The sequence below is a fragment of the Leuciscus leuciscus genome (genome assembly GCF_965113295.1).
Source record: "Leuciscus leuciscus genome assembly, chromosome: 14".
NCBI classification, from domain to species: domain Eukaryota; kingdom Metazoa; phylum Chordata; class Actinopteri; order Cypriniformes; family Leuciscidae; genus Leuciscus; species Leuciscus leuciscus.
Window position 1 is genome coordinate 4576838 of NC_138738.1, and position 20123 is coordinate 4596960.

General features: G+C 37.9%; 2 protein-coding genes across 3 annotated transcripts in view; both read left to right on the forward strand.

Moving 5' to 3' along the window:
* The window catches only part of gnai2b (guanine nucleotide binding protein (G protein), alpha inhibiting activity polypeptide 2b), a 45131-nt gene extending 28799 nt beyond the window's left edge, over positions 1 to 16332 (forward strand). Inside the window, exons 2-9 of the mRNA XM_082136501.1 lie at positions 2935 to 2977; positions 6855 to 6996; positions 7360 to 7520; positions 11449 to 11577; positions 12727 to 12856; positions 13781 to 13934; positions 14151 to 14366; positions 15459 to 16332. Coding sequence (XP_081992627.1) covers positions 2935 to 2977; positions 6855 to 6996; positions 7360 to 7520; positions 11449 to 11577; positions 12727 to 12856; positions 13781 to 13934; positions 14151 to 14341 — 950 coding nt within the window. The 3' untranslated portion in view covers positions 14342 to 14366; positions 15459 to 16332. The remainder of the gene's footprint in view (positions 1 to 2934; positions 2978 to 6854; positions 6997 to 7359; positions 7521 to 11448; positions 11578 to 12726; positions 12857 to 13780; positions 13935 to 14150; positions 14367 to 15458) is intronic.
* A 152-nt stretch (positions 16333 to 16484) lies between these two features.
* Positions 16485 to 20048, forward strand: inka1b (inka box actin regulator 1b). Of its 2 annotated transcripts, none has more exons than XM_082136540.1 (3): positions 16485 to 17248; positions 17341 to 17397; positions 19073 to 20048. In XM_082136540.1, the coding sequence occupies exons 2-3, from the start codon at positions 17395 to 17397 to the stop codon at positions 19946 to 19948; spliced, it is 879 nt and encodes a 292-aa protein (XP_081992666.1). In that variant the 5' UTR covers positions 16485 to 17248; positions 17341 to 17394; the 3' UTR covers positions 19949 to 20048. The 2 variants fall into 2 exon arrangements, with proteins under 2 accessions (XP_081992666.1, XP_081992665.1); XM_082136539.1 differs by having other exon boundaries at positions 16485 to 17243.
* The last annotated feature ends 75 nt before the right edge of the window (positions 20049 to 20123 follow it).

Sequence of the window (20123 nt, forward strand, 5' to 3'; positions counted from 1 at the left end):
CACTTGATATAATTAAACTTATTTATTTGATGGCGGATCCAGAAAGGTTCAAACGACAATCATCAGTGACAACTGGAGATTCACCCGTTGTAAAATGCAAAAGACTTCGGACTTCGGAGTGGCTACAGAATAAGAGACTGCAAGCGGCCCATGCGAAAACAAGGATAATATCAGAAGGAACTGAACTACACATTAATGTAGTAACGCAATGCTGATGTTGTTAACATTAAACATTTGAGAACAAAGTATAATTTGCACGGTTTGACGTGATATGATAAGCGTGATATGATATGATAAAAAAGTAGAATCTGTGATTGCGAATGCGCATCCACTCCGGCGCGGCGACTGACAGCCACACATTCTCCTCAAAACATTGGATTCATCCGCGCTGTGCCGTGCCGAGGCACAACCCACGTAAAGTTGATAATTCCACGAATAACTGCAATTGCAGATTTAAAACAGAGATGGCGACAAAGAGGAAAAACTACGGATTGCAGCTTTAATCTATCTAATGTCCCTGAGGTATGGCGAGTTATGCATACTAATCCCAAACCCCAGCTTTGAGCAATAGTGATATTAATGCTTGCAAACACTACTGATTATAAAGCAGCTGTTGTTAATGACCTGTTTACAATATTTCTAAAGTACTTATTTAAATAGATGTTACTCTGTTATGTTAAGTAATTGTTCATCATATCTTTTGCCACCTGATATTATCCTCAACTTTACCTGCTTTTTTAAGCCTCACCAAAGGAACAAGCTCCAAAATACTGTGTTTATGAGTCTGGTGTGTATTAAAACACTCCCGTTGTCTCCAATTACACTGTTTTACCCTCTATGGGTTTGTGAATAAACAATTCACTTGTTATTCTTGAAGTCTCGTAAGTATCAATTATTTTTCTCGATTAGCCATTAGTAAGTATTGTAGTAATATGGTAGAGTTGGTATAATGGTATATCCCATGAGCTGTATGTACAGTAGCAGTGCTCGGGGGACGCTGTGTAACTGTGTCTCTCGGGTCTCTGCACTGGGAGGGGAATGTTTAGGTGTGCTGGTCTGTTCTTCTTTTCCTAAGACCTTTTTTTTCTTTGTTCAAAGTACAGTGGACAATAAATTCAGTGCAGTCATTACACTGTAGGAGGTCAAAGATAACAATAAAAGTCAATTATTAATCCAGATGAGGACAGGAAAGGCAACTTTATACACACACACACACACACACACACACACACACACACACACACACACCACACACACACACACACACACACACACACACACACACACACACACATATATATATATTCACATATATACATACATGTATATACACATTCACACACACACACACACACACACACACACACACACACACACACACATATATATATTTTTATATATGTATATATATATGTATATGTATATATATATGTGTGTATATGTGTATATATATATATATATATATATATATATATATATATATTTATATTTATATTTATATTTATTATTATTATTTTATTTAAAAAAAATTTTTTTTATGTATTTTATTTTTTATTTTAAATTGATTAATTTTATTTTATTTTAATCACTTTTTGCGTGTGGTTTGAATACATAAAATATTGAATAGGTTAAAAAGTCAAATCTGTTCAGATGCTTGTTAAAAGATGAAAGTGTGAGTTAGTAATTGGACTGTGGTACTGTGTTTGGTAGAGGTAGCTGTGTTTGAATGATTCAGCAGATGGCTGAGACGACGCTGTAGGGGCTTCTGACGACACCACTGTGCAGATGCTGCGTCTCCATTTACAACTCCTACTAAATTAAAACGTTAAAAGAAAATGAAATGGAGAAGGTTTTTGGTGTGCTTTCTGGCTTTTTCCATACACACAAAAAAATGCTGTGGCTGGACCCTAATGCAGACATTAATGCCATGGTATTTTGATGTATACAAAATGTTGAAACATCCCTAACGTTAAAAATGACAAATACTAGCGATACTTCTTGTAGCAAGCATGATAAACTAAAATGATTCTGTGTCTGTGCATTTGGCAGAACTCTGGCAGATTTTGATTTAGACCATCTAATATGATCTGATTAAAAACTTTACACTTCACTGAAAGCCTTTTGATATAGTTGTTCATCTCCCCTCAGAATAACTCAGTAACTCAGAATGATTAGGTATCATATCTTTCCACTCAAAATAATTGAATGACCTCTCTACATCTTCCACTCAGAGCTGGACCGGAAGAGGTTTTTGTTCTCTCAGCATTTTCAGATGCAGAACCGCTCAGAGCTGCGCTTTTATGACTTAGACAGACTCATTACTTCATGCAGGAATAATCCGAACTGTTCCCAGACCTTTTTCTGTATACATCTGTGAACTTGTGAGCCGCCTCTCAGAACATCAGGCTTTCATGCAGTGGAAATAACAACAAGCGGAGAACCACGGCCAGGCTACGTCAACACGAAGCCGAGTTTTGACAGCAGATGTTTTGGCACAGCTTCAGTGAGCAGTATTAGGCTAAAATCATCTCCGGGAGTGAAGGAAGTGCAGAATCCCTCAGAATAAGCAGACACACAGCCTCGGCCCTTCAGATAATATTATACATCATGCGCAGAATATTTGATAACGTGCTCTGTTCTGTCCTCATGGCCAGCCGTCGGGCAGAGACCCTGTAGGTCATGTACTATAAAGCATATAAAAGTCCCTGAAATGTAAACAATAAGGAATGAATGGCTGAGATGATGATGTAACCCCGGATGTAAAACAGGACATTGCTATTCAGTGAAGTTGACAAAATGCAGTTGGAGCTGCGCAGTTTTATTGAACTTGATGCTTTCCAGTATTTGAATTGAATTTTTCACTTTAAAGTTTTTATTTGTTTGACTGCTTGCTCTTCATTCATTGTCATTCAAACTGTTTTCTTCTCTCTTCAGGCGCAGGTGAATCAGGGAAGAGCACCATTGTGAAACAGATGAAGTAAGTAGAAAAACGGTTACCGTCTCCTCTTTTTTCTTTTCTTTTTTTTTTTATCCACTCCCATTTACTGTATGCATACGGTAGGGCTGCATGATATAAAAAAAAACTAAAAAAACTGACCTTACGTCATAGCTGTCAACATTGACCATTGAAAATAAGGGAGATTTCCCGGAATCCATCCCCAAAATAAGGGATTTTTTTTTTTTACACGATTCTTACCCACAAACTTAAAAAAAAAGCACTAATCATTAACAGTCTAAAGATTTTATAACTACACAATATATATTAAAGAATTACAGACCAATGGATATGTTTAAAGTGCTTTATTTATGAACAAAGTAAACATTACTTACACATTTTCATTTGCTACAACGTGTTTTAGCTTAATGTTGGGAGACAGAGTGAGAAAGAACTCAAAGCATTGGTGGTTAATTCTGATTTTGGCCGTCGGCGTCCTGATCCATCAACGCACATCACACTCATCTACTCTACTCTCCTTGATCATTCGAAATTCACTTCCCGCTACTTTTTCCATACTGTCTATGACTTTTTCCCTCTTCCTCGCGCCCGCGCTGCTGCGACTGTCGTCTTCTTCTTCTTCTTCTTCTTCGATAGTAGCCTAAGTTACTGTCTGTATACTGCCACCTGCTTTACTAGAGGTCTAGCAACCCAAGTGCAAGCCACTTCACAGACACAGATAGTTGCGTGACGTGTTCTGAGTTAACACAATCAGAGCGTAAAAATACGGGATATTTTATGGGAAAATACTAAAACGGGAAGACAGCGGGAAAAGAGCTAAAATACGCGAGAAACCCGGAAAAAACGGGAGGGTTGACAGCTATGCCTTGCGTTATTTTGTTTTTGTTTTGATAGCGTAGAGCTGCACGATTAATCGTTAAAAGAACGCAATCTCGATTCAAACACCCGCTCGATCTTATTTCTAAATAAAAAAACAATTTGGCTATATTAAACCTTTGACAAGTACGATCACAGCGAACAGTCAAATCTGTGTTTAATAATAATAATAATAATAACAACCCTGTCTCAGATACCCCTTTTCCACCAAAAAAGAACTGGTTTGGAACTGGTGCTGGCTCAGAGTTGGTTCAACTTGCGAACCTTCTCAGAACCTCTTTGTTTTTCCACTGACTAGAGAGCCCAGAGAACGACGTCGTATCGTCACTGTGTACGTTGCCATACGTCTTAGCTTTCCCAACTTCAAGCATAACAATTACAATGTTGGACTACATCGTCTTTCTGCAAATGCTAACGTAAGCTGACGTAAGCATGACGTGGTAAAAGAACGGTTCTAGTTCAGCAAAGAGTTGGTGCCGCTTTGGAACCATTTTTCCTGGCCGAGAACCGGTTCTTTGGCGGTCGAAACACAAAGAACTGGTTCACGAGTAGGCACAGGCTCTGAACCGGCACCAGCACTGCCTTGGTGGAAAAGGGGTAAGAGTGGCTCGATTCACAGTAAATGAACAAAGCGGCCCAGAGCTGTGTATTGATCAATGCGATATGATGCTATAACTAACTTAAAACTACTTGCCTCAAGCTCCATTTACAAAATTGGCATGCCAAGTTGGCATGTCATGACCACATCCATATTCTCTTTCACTTCCTCCTCTTTTTTCAGCGCACATAAAAACCACAATTGCCAAAGTGAGTACGTAAAATTAATCTTGCTCTATTTGTTGGCCACTAGCGCATGCTGATGACGTTTTATTCTTCTATACTAACTTGAGTCGTAGCTTACGATTTAATAGGTGTCATCTTCGTAAAGTCTACATACATGTCGTACAGAGTGATTTGTAATGATCTTATAGGATGGCTGAAGTCGCTCATTGCAGCTGCTGAGAGACAAGTGCGTGCACACTATTTATATTCAGTAATAAAGCCATGCTTCATCTGTCACATATTTATTTGCAGCAACAGCACTTTGAACAAATGACATCATGTGCGAGATGAAGCGGTAGTTGTTAACAGAAACCGTCTCTAACTGCTGTTACGAGTTTCATTTCTGTGATGGAGTCACATTTCCACACGAGTGAAACCACCTTACAGACCCTGTGATGTAGTGCTGGTTCCTTTTCTTGAAGCGTCCTCATCCTGTTCATGATTAATAGACACCATCCATCTCCTCGTGATACCAAATTGTTGCACTACTGTCTATGTGCAGCTCTGCTCTGGGCAGTCGTGTCTCGATGATAATCCTCAATCTGCAAGATTAAGCATGTCTGGATTCACGCTTCATAAACACCTTACTTTGCATACTTTAGCATAGTATATTTTACATTTTTAATACAAACAAATATTTAATACAAATACTGAATACTGTTTTCAAAATTTGCCATGTTTTCTCAAATCTTAAAGGTCCCATTGCATGAAAATGTCACTTTATGAGGTTTTTTAATCTTAATATGAGTTTCCCTAGCCTGCCTATGGTCCCCCAGTGGCTAGACGTTTTGATGGGTGTAAACCAAGCCCTGGGTATTTTTGAGAAAATGAAAGCTCAGACGGGCGATCTAGAAATCTTCCCCTTATGTCGTCATAAGGAGAAAGGTCACCTCCCCTTTCTCTGCTTTGACCGCAAAAATAATTTGGCGCGCCCATGAAAAAATGAGCTGCGCGAGCTCGATATTGGTTTTCCTCGAGACACATCATGGCTTGCAAACGAGCGAAGCATGGCAGTTGCTCAGTGTTTGGATGTACAAATGAACACAAAAGTATTTTTTTAGTTACTTCATCCGAGCCTCTGAAGAACCAGTGGGTTATGTGAATTTCTGATGTGTAATTGTTCAAGTTCAGACAGATAATCTTTCTCTCAAAGTCGTTCAATACTGTTTATGCATCAGTAAATCAAGCCAGTGACTAAACGATCAACTTCACGTAATTTCTCTAAAATAATCTTACTTAAACTGTGATTAATATATATACAGAAAGCGATCAAAGAACAATCCCTTTCCAATCGCCCAAGCTGTCAATCACACAGCGCGAGTTTATCTGGACACTTGCCAAAACTCATTATGAAATCAATGACGCTGTTACGCTACACAACAAATCTCTTACTGTACTTACCTCATGTTTGCATTGGTGAAATCATTAGTGAGAGCGCAGAAACTGCGTTGCAATGATAAGATCTTCATTCACGCGATCAACAGGCTGTCATCTACTCAATGCTCATCACTGCAACCTTTAATGTGATGGGAATAGATCTAAATACTTAAATACGATACTCGCGTATCGTACGATACTTCTCATGATTTGTTAATCCCGATAGTTGTAATAGTAAAAATGTATAATAGCTGTAATAGTAAAAGTTTTCGAGAGAGTTCCACATGTAATGCTAGATATTTCATATGCAAGCATGTCAGCCAATCACAGCAGTGGGCGTTTACACTGAAGTCTCACAGGAGACACGCCCCTTCAAACAGAGCGTTCACATCAGAGGCTAAAATCAGGCTAGGAAATATGACTTTTGATCTAAAAAAACATACTAACATTATAAGGGCACCCCAGGAAACATTCTAAAATCATAAAATAATCCATGCAATGGGACCTTTTAAAGGCACTAAACCTAATCTGGCATACTATTTATTATATGAGAATATAGTATGAGGATTCAGCTCACGTTAATTGCGTTAGCGATTGGCTGGTTTCTTTGAACCCACCGCATCTATACAGTAACAGTAACTGTGCATTTATACAGATTTTTCTGAATAATAATAAAACCGCTAACAGTTTAACTGGTTTTGAAAAGGTTGGGTTCATTTATACCTGTGTTTTTATGCTTTATTCAGTCACATACTACATGTGCACTACTGTTTAAAACTTTGATCAAAAACCGTAATTTCACCACATTTCACCCTCTGTTTAGAATCATCCATGAAGACGGCTACTCAGAAGACGAGTGTAAGCAGTACAGAGCCGTGGTGTACAGCAACACCATCCAGTCCATAATGGCCATTATTAAAGCCATGAGCAACCTCAAGATCGACTACGGAGAGACGGGCCGAGTGGTAAGAGCTCCTGCACACCTATGGGAATGTCTGGGACGGCTATGTAGGTCATGCTGAGATTCAGTGAATAATTCAGAGAGTCCCGCACACTGTCACAACTTCACATTTCTGATGTACAGGTTTAATATTTTGCGCACAGTGTCAAATCCATCAGGCGGAGCGAGTTGTTATTTTGTGCACAGATGAATGATTCACAATAAAATAAGGAAATATGAGCAATTTTGTGTTTATTTTAATCTGAACTATTGCCATTACAAATATACAATGGTAATATGTTTGGAGGGACAGTAATTGTACAGTAAAGCGTGCTCGAGGTGTTGTGATTGCTCCCTCAGCACATGTCGTGTGTGTGTGTTTGTGCAGGATGACGCACGCCAGCTGTTTGCTCTGTCTGCAGCAGCGGAGGAGCAGGGAATCTTAACCGATGACCTGGCCAATGTGATCCGCAGACTGTGGGCCGACAGCGGGGTGCAGGGCTGCTTCACCCGATCCAGAGAGTACCAGCTCAACGACTCCGCTGCTTAGTGAGTGCCTGCACTAACTGTACATTTGATACACTCATACACCTGTAAATGGGTCAAATTAATTTATAATGAATATGTTTCAGCATTGCATATCACAATATCAAGACATGGAAATTAATTGGTGTAAAGGTGTGGGAACCCTAATTGCAGCGTTATAAAATGTTATAAAAATGTTTTTTTGCTCATACATTTTATTTTTATTTTTTGCATCACCATGGCTGCATCAAAAATCCAGTAAAAACCATAATGTTCAAAATATTATTACATTTTTCTATTGTAATTTAACATAATATAATGTGATTTATTCCTGAGATTATTGAATGAATTATTGAATACGTTTTTGAATGGTTGTGTGTATTGTCGGTTTAGACACAATGGGTTGTGCATGTCAAAGCACTCATTGGTGTCTGTTATCATATTGTATATGGTTTATGAATGCAGTGAGCCACCCGAGGCTGTGTGTTAGTCATTTGGCAACCGTTTAAATCCTCCCACTTCCTGCTGTGCCCCAACACCTATTAACCTCTGTAAAAGCTCTGTAGCGCACAGGCTCAAGTGACTTGTTGTTTAATTATATTTCATCCATGTACTTCAGAGCTGCATAAACAAACACTTGAGTTACAGAATTGTGCAAGGTGTGGCAGCAGAATACAAAATTACATATCTCTCCCGAAACAGAACGTGACTTTTTTTTTTAGCACACACACACTGATGCATGATGGGAGCCAGGTTCAAGCAGGAAACTCAATGCCAAGTCCATCTGCTGTTGTTAGTAAGAACATCTCCTGCCTTTAATGAGGTCATGATGTTGACACATTCAGACCTTCATTGACCACACACACACACACACACACACACACACACACACACACACACACACACACACACACACACACACACACACACACACACACACACACACACACACACACACACACACACACACACACCGCTCGCGGTGGGTTTGCATGTTTTATGGGGACTTTCCATAGAAATAATGATTTTAATTCAGTACAAACTGCATATTTTATCCCCACACGCGCGCACACACACACACACACACACACACACACACACACACACACACACACACACACACACACACACACACACACACACAAACACACACAAACAAACAAACAGACACACAGACAGGATTTGAAGACATTTGCTAAAATTTTATATAAATATACATTGTGTATGAAAATATAAAAATATCAAAAATTTGTAAGAAAGAAAAAGGGGTATATGTAAATTTAATATCAGACTTTTTTCTTTATATGTTCACTTTTAGACTATGCATGTTCAATTGTTTAAATTTTGAGAAAATGTAGTTTCATGTGTATCCCCTAAAATGAATGGATATAGATGAAACCCATGTATCGTCTCCATCCTGCAGTAGTGAAAGCAGACGGAGCGTGTCACGATCCTCAGGCCCTGCTTCCTCTGTCCATCACATGATCTTCTTCCTGAAACCTTCTGAAGTGCCGCCCATTAAAACCAGCGCAATCTAGGAAATAAACTCTCAAAGCATAAAACCAGAAGCTAAAGATGATACTAGGACATTTCGGTTCATCTCTCACTAGACGAGTTCTGCTTTTCATTTTTGATTTTGATTATAAATGACTCTGAGCTAAACAATTTAATTTTAAACAATGCAATTCTTGAATATTTACTTGTGTGATCAGAGAAGTGTGATGTTTTTAAAAAGCATTTTATTGTAGATGCCTACATCAAGAAATAATCATTTTATTTGTTTGCTTATTGAATAGAATTAATGTGCTGTCAATGTTGTGATTGTAATATACTGTATGTTGAACTTTAAATCTTGAACCGAAGAGGTATATGACCAAATGAACTGGAACATCTTCCAGTGATATATTGACACTTTATTTAAATTTTATTAATTTTGGGCAAAAAAAAAAAAAGTTACTTACAAATTTGGTTGGACCAGTACGATTTTATATATATAATTATCACTAATATCACAAATTTATTAATCTAATTAGATGGATGGATGGATAGATAGACTTTTACTAGGCTTCATTTTTGTTTCTTCTTTGGATTTTGGGGTGAATTATGGCTAGTTCTTGACAGGCATTTTAATATTCTGCCATAAAAGGAGAAAAAGGTTGAATTTCAACTGTCTAAAGTGTCAAGAAATATCATAGATGAAATTATTAGGACTATTATTATGAAAGTGAAATTGTATATTTTGCCAATCACGTTGCGAAAGTATGACCTAATTTTTAAGCCTGAATCATTATGTATGAAAGGTCGTGTCAGTCGGGTTGCCATAGAAATGCTGTCAGTTCGCGAAGCGCACAGGCCTGTGGTCCGTCCGACAGCGACGGCTCACTGAGCTAATACGACTATTTATGGCTTCCAGTCAAAGTCTACTTCACACACTAACAGCTGTTGTGTTGCGGAAACCTCTGAAGACTGGACTGAGATCAAACTTCACTCTGATCGGTGTGTGTACTGTACCCAGTAGGCCGGTTTACTGTATGCATGAAATATGCAGATGACCTACTACATTAGCTTAATGTGCAGTGTGCAACCAGAGTACACTGCATTGAGTACTGTATCCCACAATGCAATGTGCTTGACCTGTGTGTTGAATCAATCCGAAGCAAAATCAACCGTGATCTTTAAGCTCCTTCATTTATTATTTAGTCTGATTGCCAAAAGAGATTTTTTTAATGCAAAATTAAAACAATTACACATGCATGAGGTCAGCAGTGTAGTATACTACTTTTTGAAAAGTTTATCAATGCATACTATTTTTATAAATAAAAATACTTTACTTCTGTACATACTGTAAACTGACTAGCGTGCAAACAGTATATAGTATGCAATAAGCATATCTTATATTATATTATATTAATTATATTATATATTATATTAAGTACACACACACACACACACACACATAATATACTACATATATAAATATAATAATAAATGTACACACATACATTATATAAACACAAACCTTTATGTTAGATGCGATTAAGAGATTTGACCACTAATTCAATTCAATTATATTATAATTATATTATATTCAGTGTTATTACCGTTAATTAAAACTAAATCTAAAATATAAATGTTAGTTGAACAACTTAAACTAAATGAACATTTGAAATGTTGCCTTGGCAATAAACTGAAATAAGTTAAAGGTGAAGCACTGAAATAATTAACTGGAAATAAACTATAAACTAAATAAACTCAAACTGAAATAAATTAAACCTAAATGGCAATATCTAAAATAATAATAATAATAAAACTAAAATAATATCATATTATATTATTGCAACATTTTACATATAACATAATACAATATATAACATTTTACTCTAAACATTGGCCTGGTTTCACAGACGGGGCTTAGATCAAGCCAGGATTAGGCCTTAGTTCAATTTCTGGTGTTCATCTTGAGATAAAGCAATGACAGTGACATATTTTAAGATATATCAGTGCAAGTTGCTTTCAGTTAAACCTACTCAAACATGCGTTTTAGTCTGGGACTAGCTTAAGCCTTGTCTGTGAAACTGGGGGATAGTGTTATAATTATTGAAATGTAAGCATTATATTCTCAAGCACAGAGTCAAGTAAATAATGCAGGTTCCAGAGGGGTTTTGCTGAATTAAAATGTTGTGAAGCCCTGTAGTAAGCAATACCCCTAGTGTTCAGTGTCAAACAGCCCATTGTAAACACACCTTATCAGGCACTAATGCAGGTGTCGAATCTCAGAAACGAGCGCAGACCCGCCGAATACAAACACTCTGCCCTCATGTGCACTCAGCAGCTCACAGAGAAGAAAGCCTTTCAAATGCTCTGAATATATTAATGATTGTTTAATGACAGTTAGTCATCTGAGCTGTGATCTAAATGACCTAATTACATACATGTGTGTGTTTGTGTGTAGTTATCTGAACGATATGGATAGGATAGGACGGGGAGACTACGTTCCCACGCAGCAGGACGTCTTGAGGACCAGAGTGAAGACCACTGGGATCGTGGAGACACATTTCACTTTTAAAGATCTGCACTTCAAGTGAGAAACATTCAGTGCTGTGTGTCTATAAGCATGTACACAAATCAATGAGCTATAAATAACTTACCTTAGCTGAGATAGTTCAGCATGAAGCTTGAGATATATATATATATATGTGTGTGTGTGTGTGCGTGTGTGTTTGCGCTGAAATAGCTTGAAAGGGTATTTATTTATAAATACAAAATCAATATTACATGGGCAAACGTCTGCAGGAAAGTAAGAGTTCTGGATGTGTAGAGGAGTTTATTATAGAACTGGGTAAAGTCGGCATGAAATTTAAGTTGCGATGGTCTTTTCTACCCTATTGTGAGTGTATTCTGAGTGAAAGGAGGAAAAATGAAAGGCGGGGCTTGATTTTGTCCATGAGGAATTGATTGGATGGTTGTGGTTTGCTATTGGTGGATCTCGTGTGAGTGACAGGTTGCCCCGCCCTCATGTCAGTAAACACATCATCAGAGATGTCCTGCAAGCAGTGTAATGCGTTATGAAGTAATTAATTACTGTAATTTAATTACTTTTCCCTTGAAAAAGTAAAGTAAGGGATTACTCTTAATTTTTCTGTAATTTAATTAGTTACTTCTGATATAAATGGATTAATTACTGTAAAGACTAGAACAATTCTATATAAAACAATAGTGGATTTAACATCAAAATTTAACTTTTAATGTTTTTCATCTTACCGTCTCCCTTTGAATACTTTGGTCAGTTCAAGTATATCTTTACACTTTTACTTCTTTCAAATAATTAAAATTACATGTTTTGTGTCTATCCGTGTAGTGTTTAACTGGTAGAGGTTGATATGGGATTTATCAAGTAATTAGTAATGCAAAAATGTTTTAGAGTGAGTAATTTTCACAGTAATCTAATTACAAATATGTTGATTAAAGTTTATGAGGCACATGAAACAATAATGATGTGCATGGATAAATCATTTATAAAACAATCTGCAATATTCCATAAAAAAACATGGTGACTAAGCTATACATGGAAAGAAAGTGAAAGGGTTTCTGGTAGAAAGGGTTTTCTCATTATCGTCCTCTTGTATTTGTTCTTCCGAGACCCTCATGAAATCTTAATGCTCATGGAAGGGCCTAGTGACACCTTCACCTGTGTCTCAGTTCTCCCGCTCTAATTCTCCTCTCTCTTCAGGATGTTTGATGTGGGAGGTCAGAGGTCGGAGAGGAAGAAATGGATCCATTGCTTTGAGGGAGTAACAGCCATAATCTTCTGTGTGGCTCTGAGCGCTTATGACCTGGTGCTCGCCGAGGATGAGGAGATGGTGAGTTTCAGAGGCGGACTCAGATCTGTGCAGTCTCTTTAAAAAGTAGTCAGAACCACTGGGAAAGTCATGGGAAAAAATGTGAATTGTCCAAACAATAAACCTGAATTGTGAATCTGTCATTATGTGATTAGTTTTGCAAACCTGTCCAAGCATTTTAATAAATATATATAAAATATATATATGTTTTGACAAATAAAAAAATTGTTGAAAGCTGCAATTTTAGAGCACATTATTATAAATTAAAATGGCACAGGACATTTGGCCAAAATCACAGAAAACACAAAGTATTTGATCTTCATTAGTTACGTCACAATTTATGTAATTTAATATTTTTTTAATTTGATAAATTGTTAATGTTCTAAGTAGTTCTTAGTAAGGCTGATGTCTTTTGTGTAATTATAAACAAATGTATAACTAACCCCCCTTAAAGGGATAGTTCACTTTGAAATAAATGTTTGGTATGTTTTAGCTTACCTCAAGGGCATCCAAGATGTAGGTGTCTTTTTTTCCGCAGTAGTTTCAATTTTGATATTTTTAGGTCAAACCGTTGTTGTCTGTCAGTCATATAATGCAGGTCTATGGTCATTATCTCAAAGAGCATGCACAGAGTTTGGAATTGTTTTAATTTGGACTCTGTGCTTGTGTTTTGAGACAGTGACCATAGACCTGCATTATATGACTGACAGACAAGAACGGTTTGACCTAAAAATATCAAAATTGAAACTACTGCGGAAAAAAAGACACCTACATCTTGGATGCCCTTGAGGTAAGCTAAAACATACCAAAAATGTATTTCAAAGTGAACTATCCCTTTAAGATCCTCTTCACACTAGTATACAGAAGACGCGGGGCAAAGTGAGCCGCCGGCGCCCTCTGCTGTTGAATTACTGCCTTCTCAAGGATCGCACTCCTCTTTTTCAGAACCGCATGCATGAAAGCATGAAACTGTTCGACTCCATCTGCAACAACAAGTGGTTCACCGAGACCTCCATCATCCTCTTCCTCAACAAGAAGGATCTGTTTGAGGAGAAGATCACGCGCAGTCCTCTCACCATCTGCTTTCCTGAGTATTCAGGTCTTTGACTTTTCTTTTCTTTCTGCGTTAATCAACATTATCCCACGATAAGGCTTGAACCGAAACCAGAACATTTATTTGACTTCACTTTGGTTTAATTTGCCATGTGGAACATGATTTAGCATGTGGTTATTTTTAAGTACCTAAAAAGTAAATGTTATAGGACGGGCAAGTGCAAATCTGCTGACAATATTTTCTGTATCGGTTTTCATACAGGAGCCAATAAATATGATGAGGCTGCCAGTTACATCCAGACCAAGTTTGAGGACCTCAACAAGAAAAAGGACACAAAGGAAATTTACACCCACTTTACCTGTGCTACTGACACTAAGAACGTGCAGTTTGTGTTTGACGCTGTCACTGATGTCATCATCAAAAACAACCTGAAGGACTGCGGCCTCTTTTAATGAAGGTGGCCAAGAGAACGACGAGGTTAATACACACACACACACACACACACACACACACACACACACACACACACACACACACACACACACACACACACACACACACACACACACACACACACACACACACACACACTAACCATTCATGCATATAAAACAAACACACACACACACACACACACACACACACACACACACACACACACACACACACACACACACACACACACACACACACACACACACACACACACTAACCATTCATGCATATAAAACAGACCTGTGTTCAGATATTGTTGCTCAAAAAGCATCTTATAATTGCCTCAAAATGTATTTGTACCTTCAAAAGTTGGGGTTTGGTAAGGTTTTTTAAAAATGTTTTTGAAAGAAGGCTGACCAAGGCTGCATTTATTTGAGCAAAAATCATCGCAATATTTGTGATGGTATTATTAGAATTTGGGGTTTTCAAAGCCTCCCTTCAGATGCGAAGTGCATGATGCCCTTCGCATCTGATTTTCTTTCCCTACGGTTTGTTTGTTTAGACACCCGACTGTGTTAAAGGGATAGTTCACCCAAAAATGAAAAATCTGTCAACATTTACTCACTCTAAAGTTGTTTTTCATTTTCATTCTCGTTTCGGATGTGAGCACCGAATTCAGTTCTCTTGTGTAGTTTATTGCGCTTTTAATAACTTATCAAGCACATTCCGCTCTTTATTTTCTCATTCATGTCTTTATCATGTCAGTAACTTTAAGCAGTCCTGCGCTGCATGGATACATTTATTTTTATATATTTTTTTAAAAATATTTATTTATACATATTTATTTATAAATTTTTTCTTTTCAAAATCTTTTGAAACATTATAAACGTCTTTACTGTCTCTTTTGATCAATTTAATGCATCCTTGCTGAATAAAATTATTTCTTTCAGACTGACCCCAAACTTTTTGAACGATAGTGTATTCCTCAGTGTTGTAGCATTAGATTGTAAAATATCAAACTCAATTAAATTTATTTTAAAGATGGCACAAGCACACTTTGAAATGATTTAAGTCACATAGTTAATATGAGAAACTGTTATTAACCTTGTTGATTCTGTTGTGATTATTCCTCAGGAGTGTAACCGGTTTGATGGAGCTGGTCAACGGGTTGTACACCACATGCTAGACTGCCTTCAGCTACCTATAAGAATTGTGTTTTTCTTTTTTTTTCTTCTTTTTTTCTTTTTTGATAACTTGAAAGACTTGTGAACCAGGAAAAGAGAAACTTCACAGAATTCCAGAACACCATCCTTCTTTCCAGAATCTTGAATTTTAAATTGGTTCTCAATGTGTAAATATTTAATTTTGCAGTTATTTTCTGCCAAAAAAAAAAAGCAAAACAAGTGGAGAATCAGGATTATATTCTGATATTTGTTTCTATTGAGCTTTTGTTTTTTGACAGGTTACCAATGGGGTGGGTGAGGACTTCTATAATGGATGTGCTAGTTTTATTCAACTCAGTGGCAAAATGCTTCTTTTGTAAAGTTAATGTGAGCACAGAAAGAAAATGAGACATCTCTTTTGTAAACCTTTAGCACCGAATCTTCATCCCAGGCTCAAACTGTATATTGTTGCATGATGACGGACCACATGAAATCGCTCGCTCGCTCTAAACCTCGACGTGACATTCCCTAAGCCACTGATATATCTGGACACTCTACTAGCTTGACTGTGACACTGTCAAAAATCGACTAACGTGTAAAATATTTATATCCGACCACACATTTCTCCTTCCTGTTGCTGTACCATCCCTTCTTTTTTTCCGCGATGTCTGTGCCTTGTTTTCACTGTCTGTAGATCATAGGGCTGTTTTTATTCACGCTATCAAATGGAAAGTGTAAAAGTGTTGAGCACATTTTAAGAGCTAAATAAAACTTAGACTACAGTCTTTGGGTTAATATCTAAATACCATAAAAGATCTTGTTGGAAATAAAAGTTATGTAAGATAGACCTGTGCTACTTTGTCTTTTATGTCTCTTATAACAGTGTATGCAGTAAATGTGTTTTTGTCCTGCTGACAGGCAATGGTGCATGTATTTTATTTCATGCTATTTTGATTCACATTCATTATACACTTCTGCAGTTTCACTCCATCACCCCCAGAAGGCGCTAGAGGAACACTAGGTAAATAAATGAACTGACAATCCAGAAGTCTTCTCGAAACTATTTCCTAAGAGCTTTTTGTGTTATACATGCCAAACCATTTAAAAAACAAAAGCAAAAATGCAAGCCCCAAACTAAAATTGGGCAAAAAAAACAAAAAAAAGGAAATTGTTTTGTATTAGAACAAAATGTTTTGTACAATCCTTACAGAAAGTACTCTGGTGGTACCATGGTACAGCGATGATGGTAATATGGTATTGAGTAAATTCCATCTTTTTTTGGCATAGTATATACATAGTACTTCTAAGTACTTAAAGAATACCAACAAAAATACATAGCCGTTGACACTTTTTTAGTAGCGTTTCCGTATATGATTTATATGTAAATAACATGATAGGAATTCGATTTCATTATTTTATCTTGTTAATTTATATTTTATTACATAACACAATATTATCAGTAGAAGTAGGCCTAGTAGGATTAATTGATCAAGTAATTATTATAATTTAGTATTATTATTAATCATTAAGCTGTATCAATCAGTCTATCAGGTGTGAAGCGCTTGTTCTTTGCTCACATTTGGCTTTCTGATTGGATGTCAGCCTGACGCTTAGTGCTGATTGGCTGAGATTGTCCGGAGGAAACTGACGGCGCGCTCAAATGCTGCAGCTCTCACTCCAAACGCGCATTGACTGAAGCGGTTAATAGCGCTCTGGACTACTTTATAAACCTGGCATATTTTTTGTGTAGCCTACAGTTTGGTAAGTATCTTAAAACGCACTTAGGTCACATATAAACACTGTTGTGCATTATTTAAAATACTCATGCCACATATTTTCTTTTCTTTTTGCAGAGGAAACAGGAAAATATATTAAGGAGGACTAACTCGGCAAACGGAAAAATAAACATGGTGAGTGTTTTGTTTTTGCTTTGTTCTTGTTCATCTGGATATTATTGTAAAAAAAAATTAAAAAAAATTTTTTTTAAAGCCTAGCGTCTGTACTCATGCAAAGAAGAAAACATATAGAATAAGTGAATTCTAAACTAAAATAAAACTACTAATATGAACAAATCAAAATTTAAAAATAAAGATTTTGAAAGTAGATCCCATATAAAGTTATGATTTTACAGTAGTAACAACCATAGAAGTACTTTATTTATCTTCTTGCTGTGAGCACTTCCACTAAAATGTCATTTTCAGAGTCTCAAAAGCTGTGAATAGTAGCCAATGTTGAATATATTTGGTAATATGCTGCATTTTTCTATAGTTTTAACTCCATTATGAATGTGACGCATGCACTGGTGTATCTTATGCCTCCCTCTGGCATTATAAATCTATATCTTGATCTGTAATCTGGGTTGTGAAATGAAATGTACATTTTCAGCAGCGATGGAGGTTAACCGCTACCCAACTCTATGCATTTTTCATGGCCTCTGGCAACCGCTGGCTTTTCAAGCACACACAATTGCAGCTTCGAGCCAAATGGCTAAGTTCTCACAGCTGTGATAACATCATAGACTGGTCACTGGTCCTGTAGCTTAAACCAGTCTGAGGGCTGCCGAGCAGCTGAGTTTAAGAGCTGGTTCACATAGATGGCTGTGTTTTTCTGGCTTTCAAAAGCATTCCCAAAAAATTCCAAATGCTTAACGGCTACTGCAGAGCTGGAAGTGAAAGTAAAGTAAATCACTTGAGAGTAGGGGGGTGTTAGCACTGGAAAACAGGGACTTTTTGCTTTATGAGAGGTGTGGACCCTGGATGGAATGAAATCTATTTGATAAGCCTGGCCAAGGGGAATTTTTATTGTTTTAAAGAATGAACAATGGAAGTCTGAGGCAAGACATTCTGGAGGGTTTAAAAGCATAAATGTTCCTCTATTTTTCATTTAGTGTTTTTTTTTTTGTCTTGTTTTTTTGTTGGACCATCCCAAATAGACTGATATACACAATTAGTCTGATCCCAGATCATTAGCTGTGAACTATGGCCAACATTATTCAGCATTGTCCCAAAAAATGACATCATTCCCTTTTCAACCACAACAGTCCGTGCATTAATCATGAACTTGAGTTGGGAGAAGTGTGGCCTGTCTTTCTTCCAGAAGCGGTGCAGGAAGGGACTCCTCTTGTTTCCCGTTCCCACAATCAGTGCGGATGTATCGGCATGCATCATATTCTGACTCCTCTCCCCTGAGACAATCCAAATGGATTGTGTTTGTTTCTCTCCCACTCATCATGTTGTTGATTTAATGCTGCTGGATTAAACTCTAGAAAATTCTGGATTGCTTTCATCTGAAGGAGAGATCAGGCACATTAATGTCTTGTTTGGCCTGGTCCATGAATTGTTTTCCAAGGCGATTACAGATCCTGGACACATCAGTCTTGCGATGGCTCTGCAGTTTTTATTTAGAAAATGAGGAACTGACTAATCTTGCCCTTTAGCGAGTACTGTGGCGGTACAATGGTACAGATGGACATACCATGAAAAATGCATACAGCTGGTGATCAGTGTGGTGCATCTAGTGCCCTTGTAAGCGTGCATGCTGAAGTTTGCACAGTCAAGCTCTAACCTCTTCTTTTTCTTTCTCTAGCTGTGCGCTCGCAACTCAGGCGACTGTTTTCGGGACCAGATGCGATACATGATGAGGTCTCTGCAGGATCTGAAGCAGATACGAGAACCCGACAATCAATCAAAGTGCTCATACGCCACTCGAGCCTGTCAAAAGAGGGCACAAAAGCGGGAGCAACTCAGTCGCCTGCGGATATCTGACGTTAGTGACGCCAGCACCTACGACTCCGCATGTTGCCTGGCCAGCCCACTGGAAGAAGAGGAGGATGAGGAGGCCGGTGTTGGCCGTCTACCTCAGGGCTCCCCCAGCAGCTTGAAAAGTCTGGACTTTGATTCTGGGTACTCCGAAGCATCGTGGCAGGATGAGGGCGTAGTGTTGCGCCGCACAAGGAATGTACGCGTTTCATCATCCGCGTGTGTCCGCACCAACCGAACCCGTCCCAAATCCACATCAGACGCTTGCCTGGAGCGCTGGACGTCGTTTGAGGCCAGCGACCCAACGGACTGGACTACGTCTTTGTTAACTAGAGGGCGTAACAGGCAACCGCTGGTTCTTGGAGACAACAGCTTTGCAGATCTTATTAAAAACTGGATGGACCTTCCAGAATGCCCAGATTCGGCGGAACTGAAGCCGAACGCCAGCCGCAAAATAGCCAAGGACTTTCTGGTCAACATGCGCCGGAAAATTGCAGGCATGTCAAAGGGAGTTGGAGTTGAGGAGACTAAACGCACTAAACGGATGTCTTGCCCTGTGGGATTCCAAGCCCCGAAACCCTTCTTTCACCAGTCCCACACAAGTTTGCACCAAATGGGACCAGACTTTTACCAGTTTAGCACTGTCATGAAGACTGGGAGTCGACAGCCTATCATATGCAATGACATCATTGGATACATCTGATGCGTTTCTGAAAACGAAATGGATTTTATTTCTGAAAATGTCTTAATATTGTTCTATGTATTAATAAATATTGCAATAAATGTTTTTATATCAAATAATATTCTGACCTATTTTTCTGAAAAACATAGAAACTGATGTCGGCAATAATGAGGATGTCACACACAAAAGAGCATAG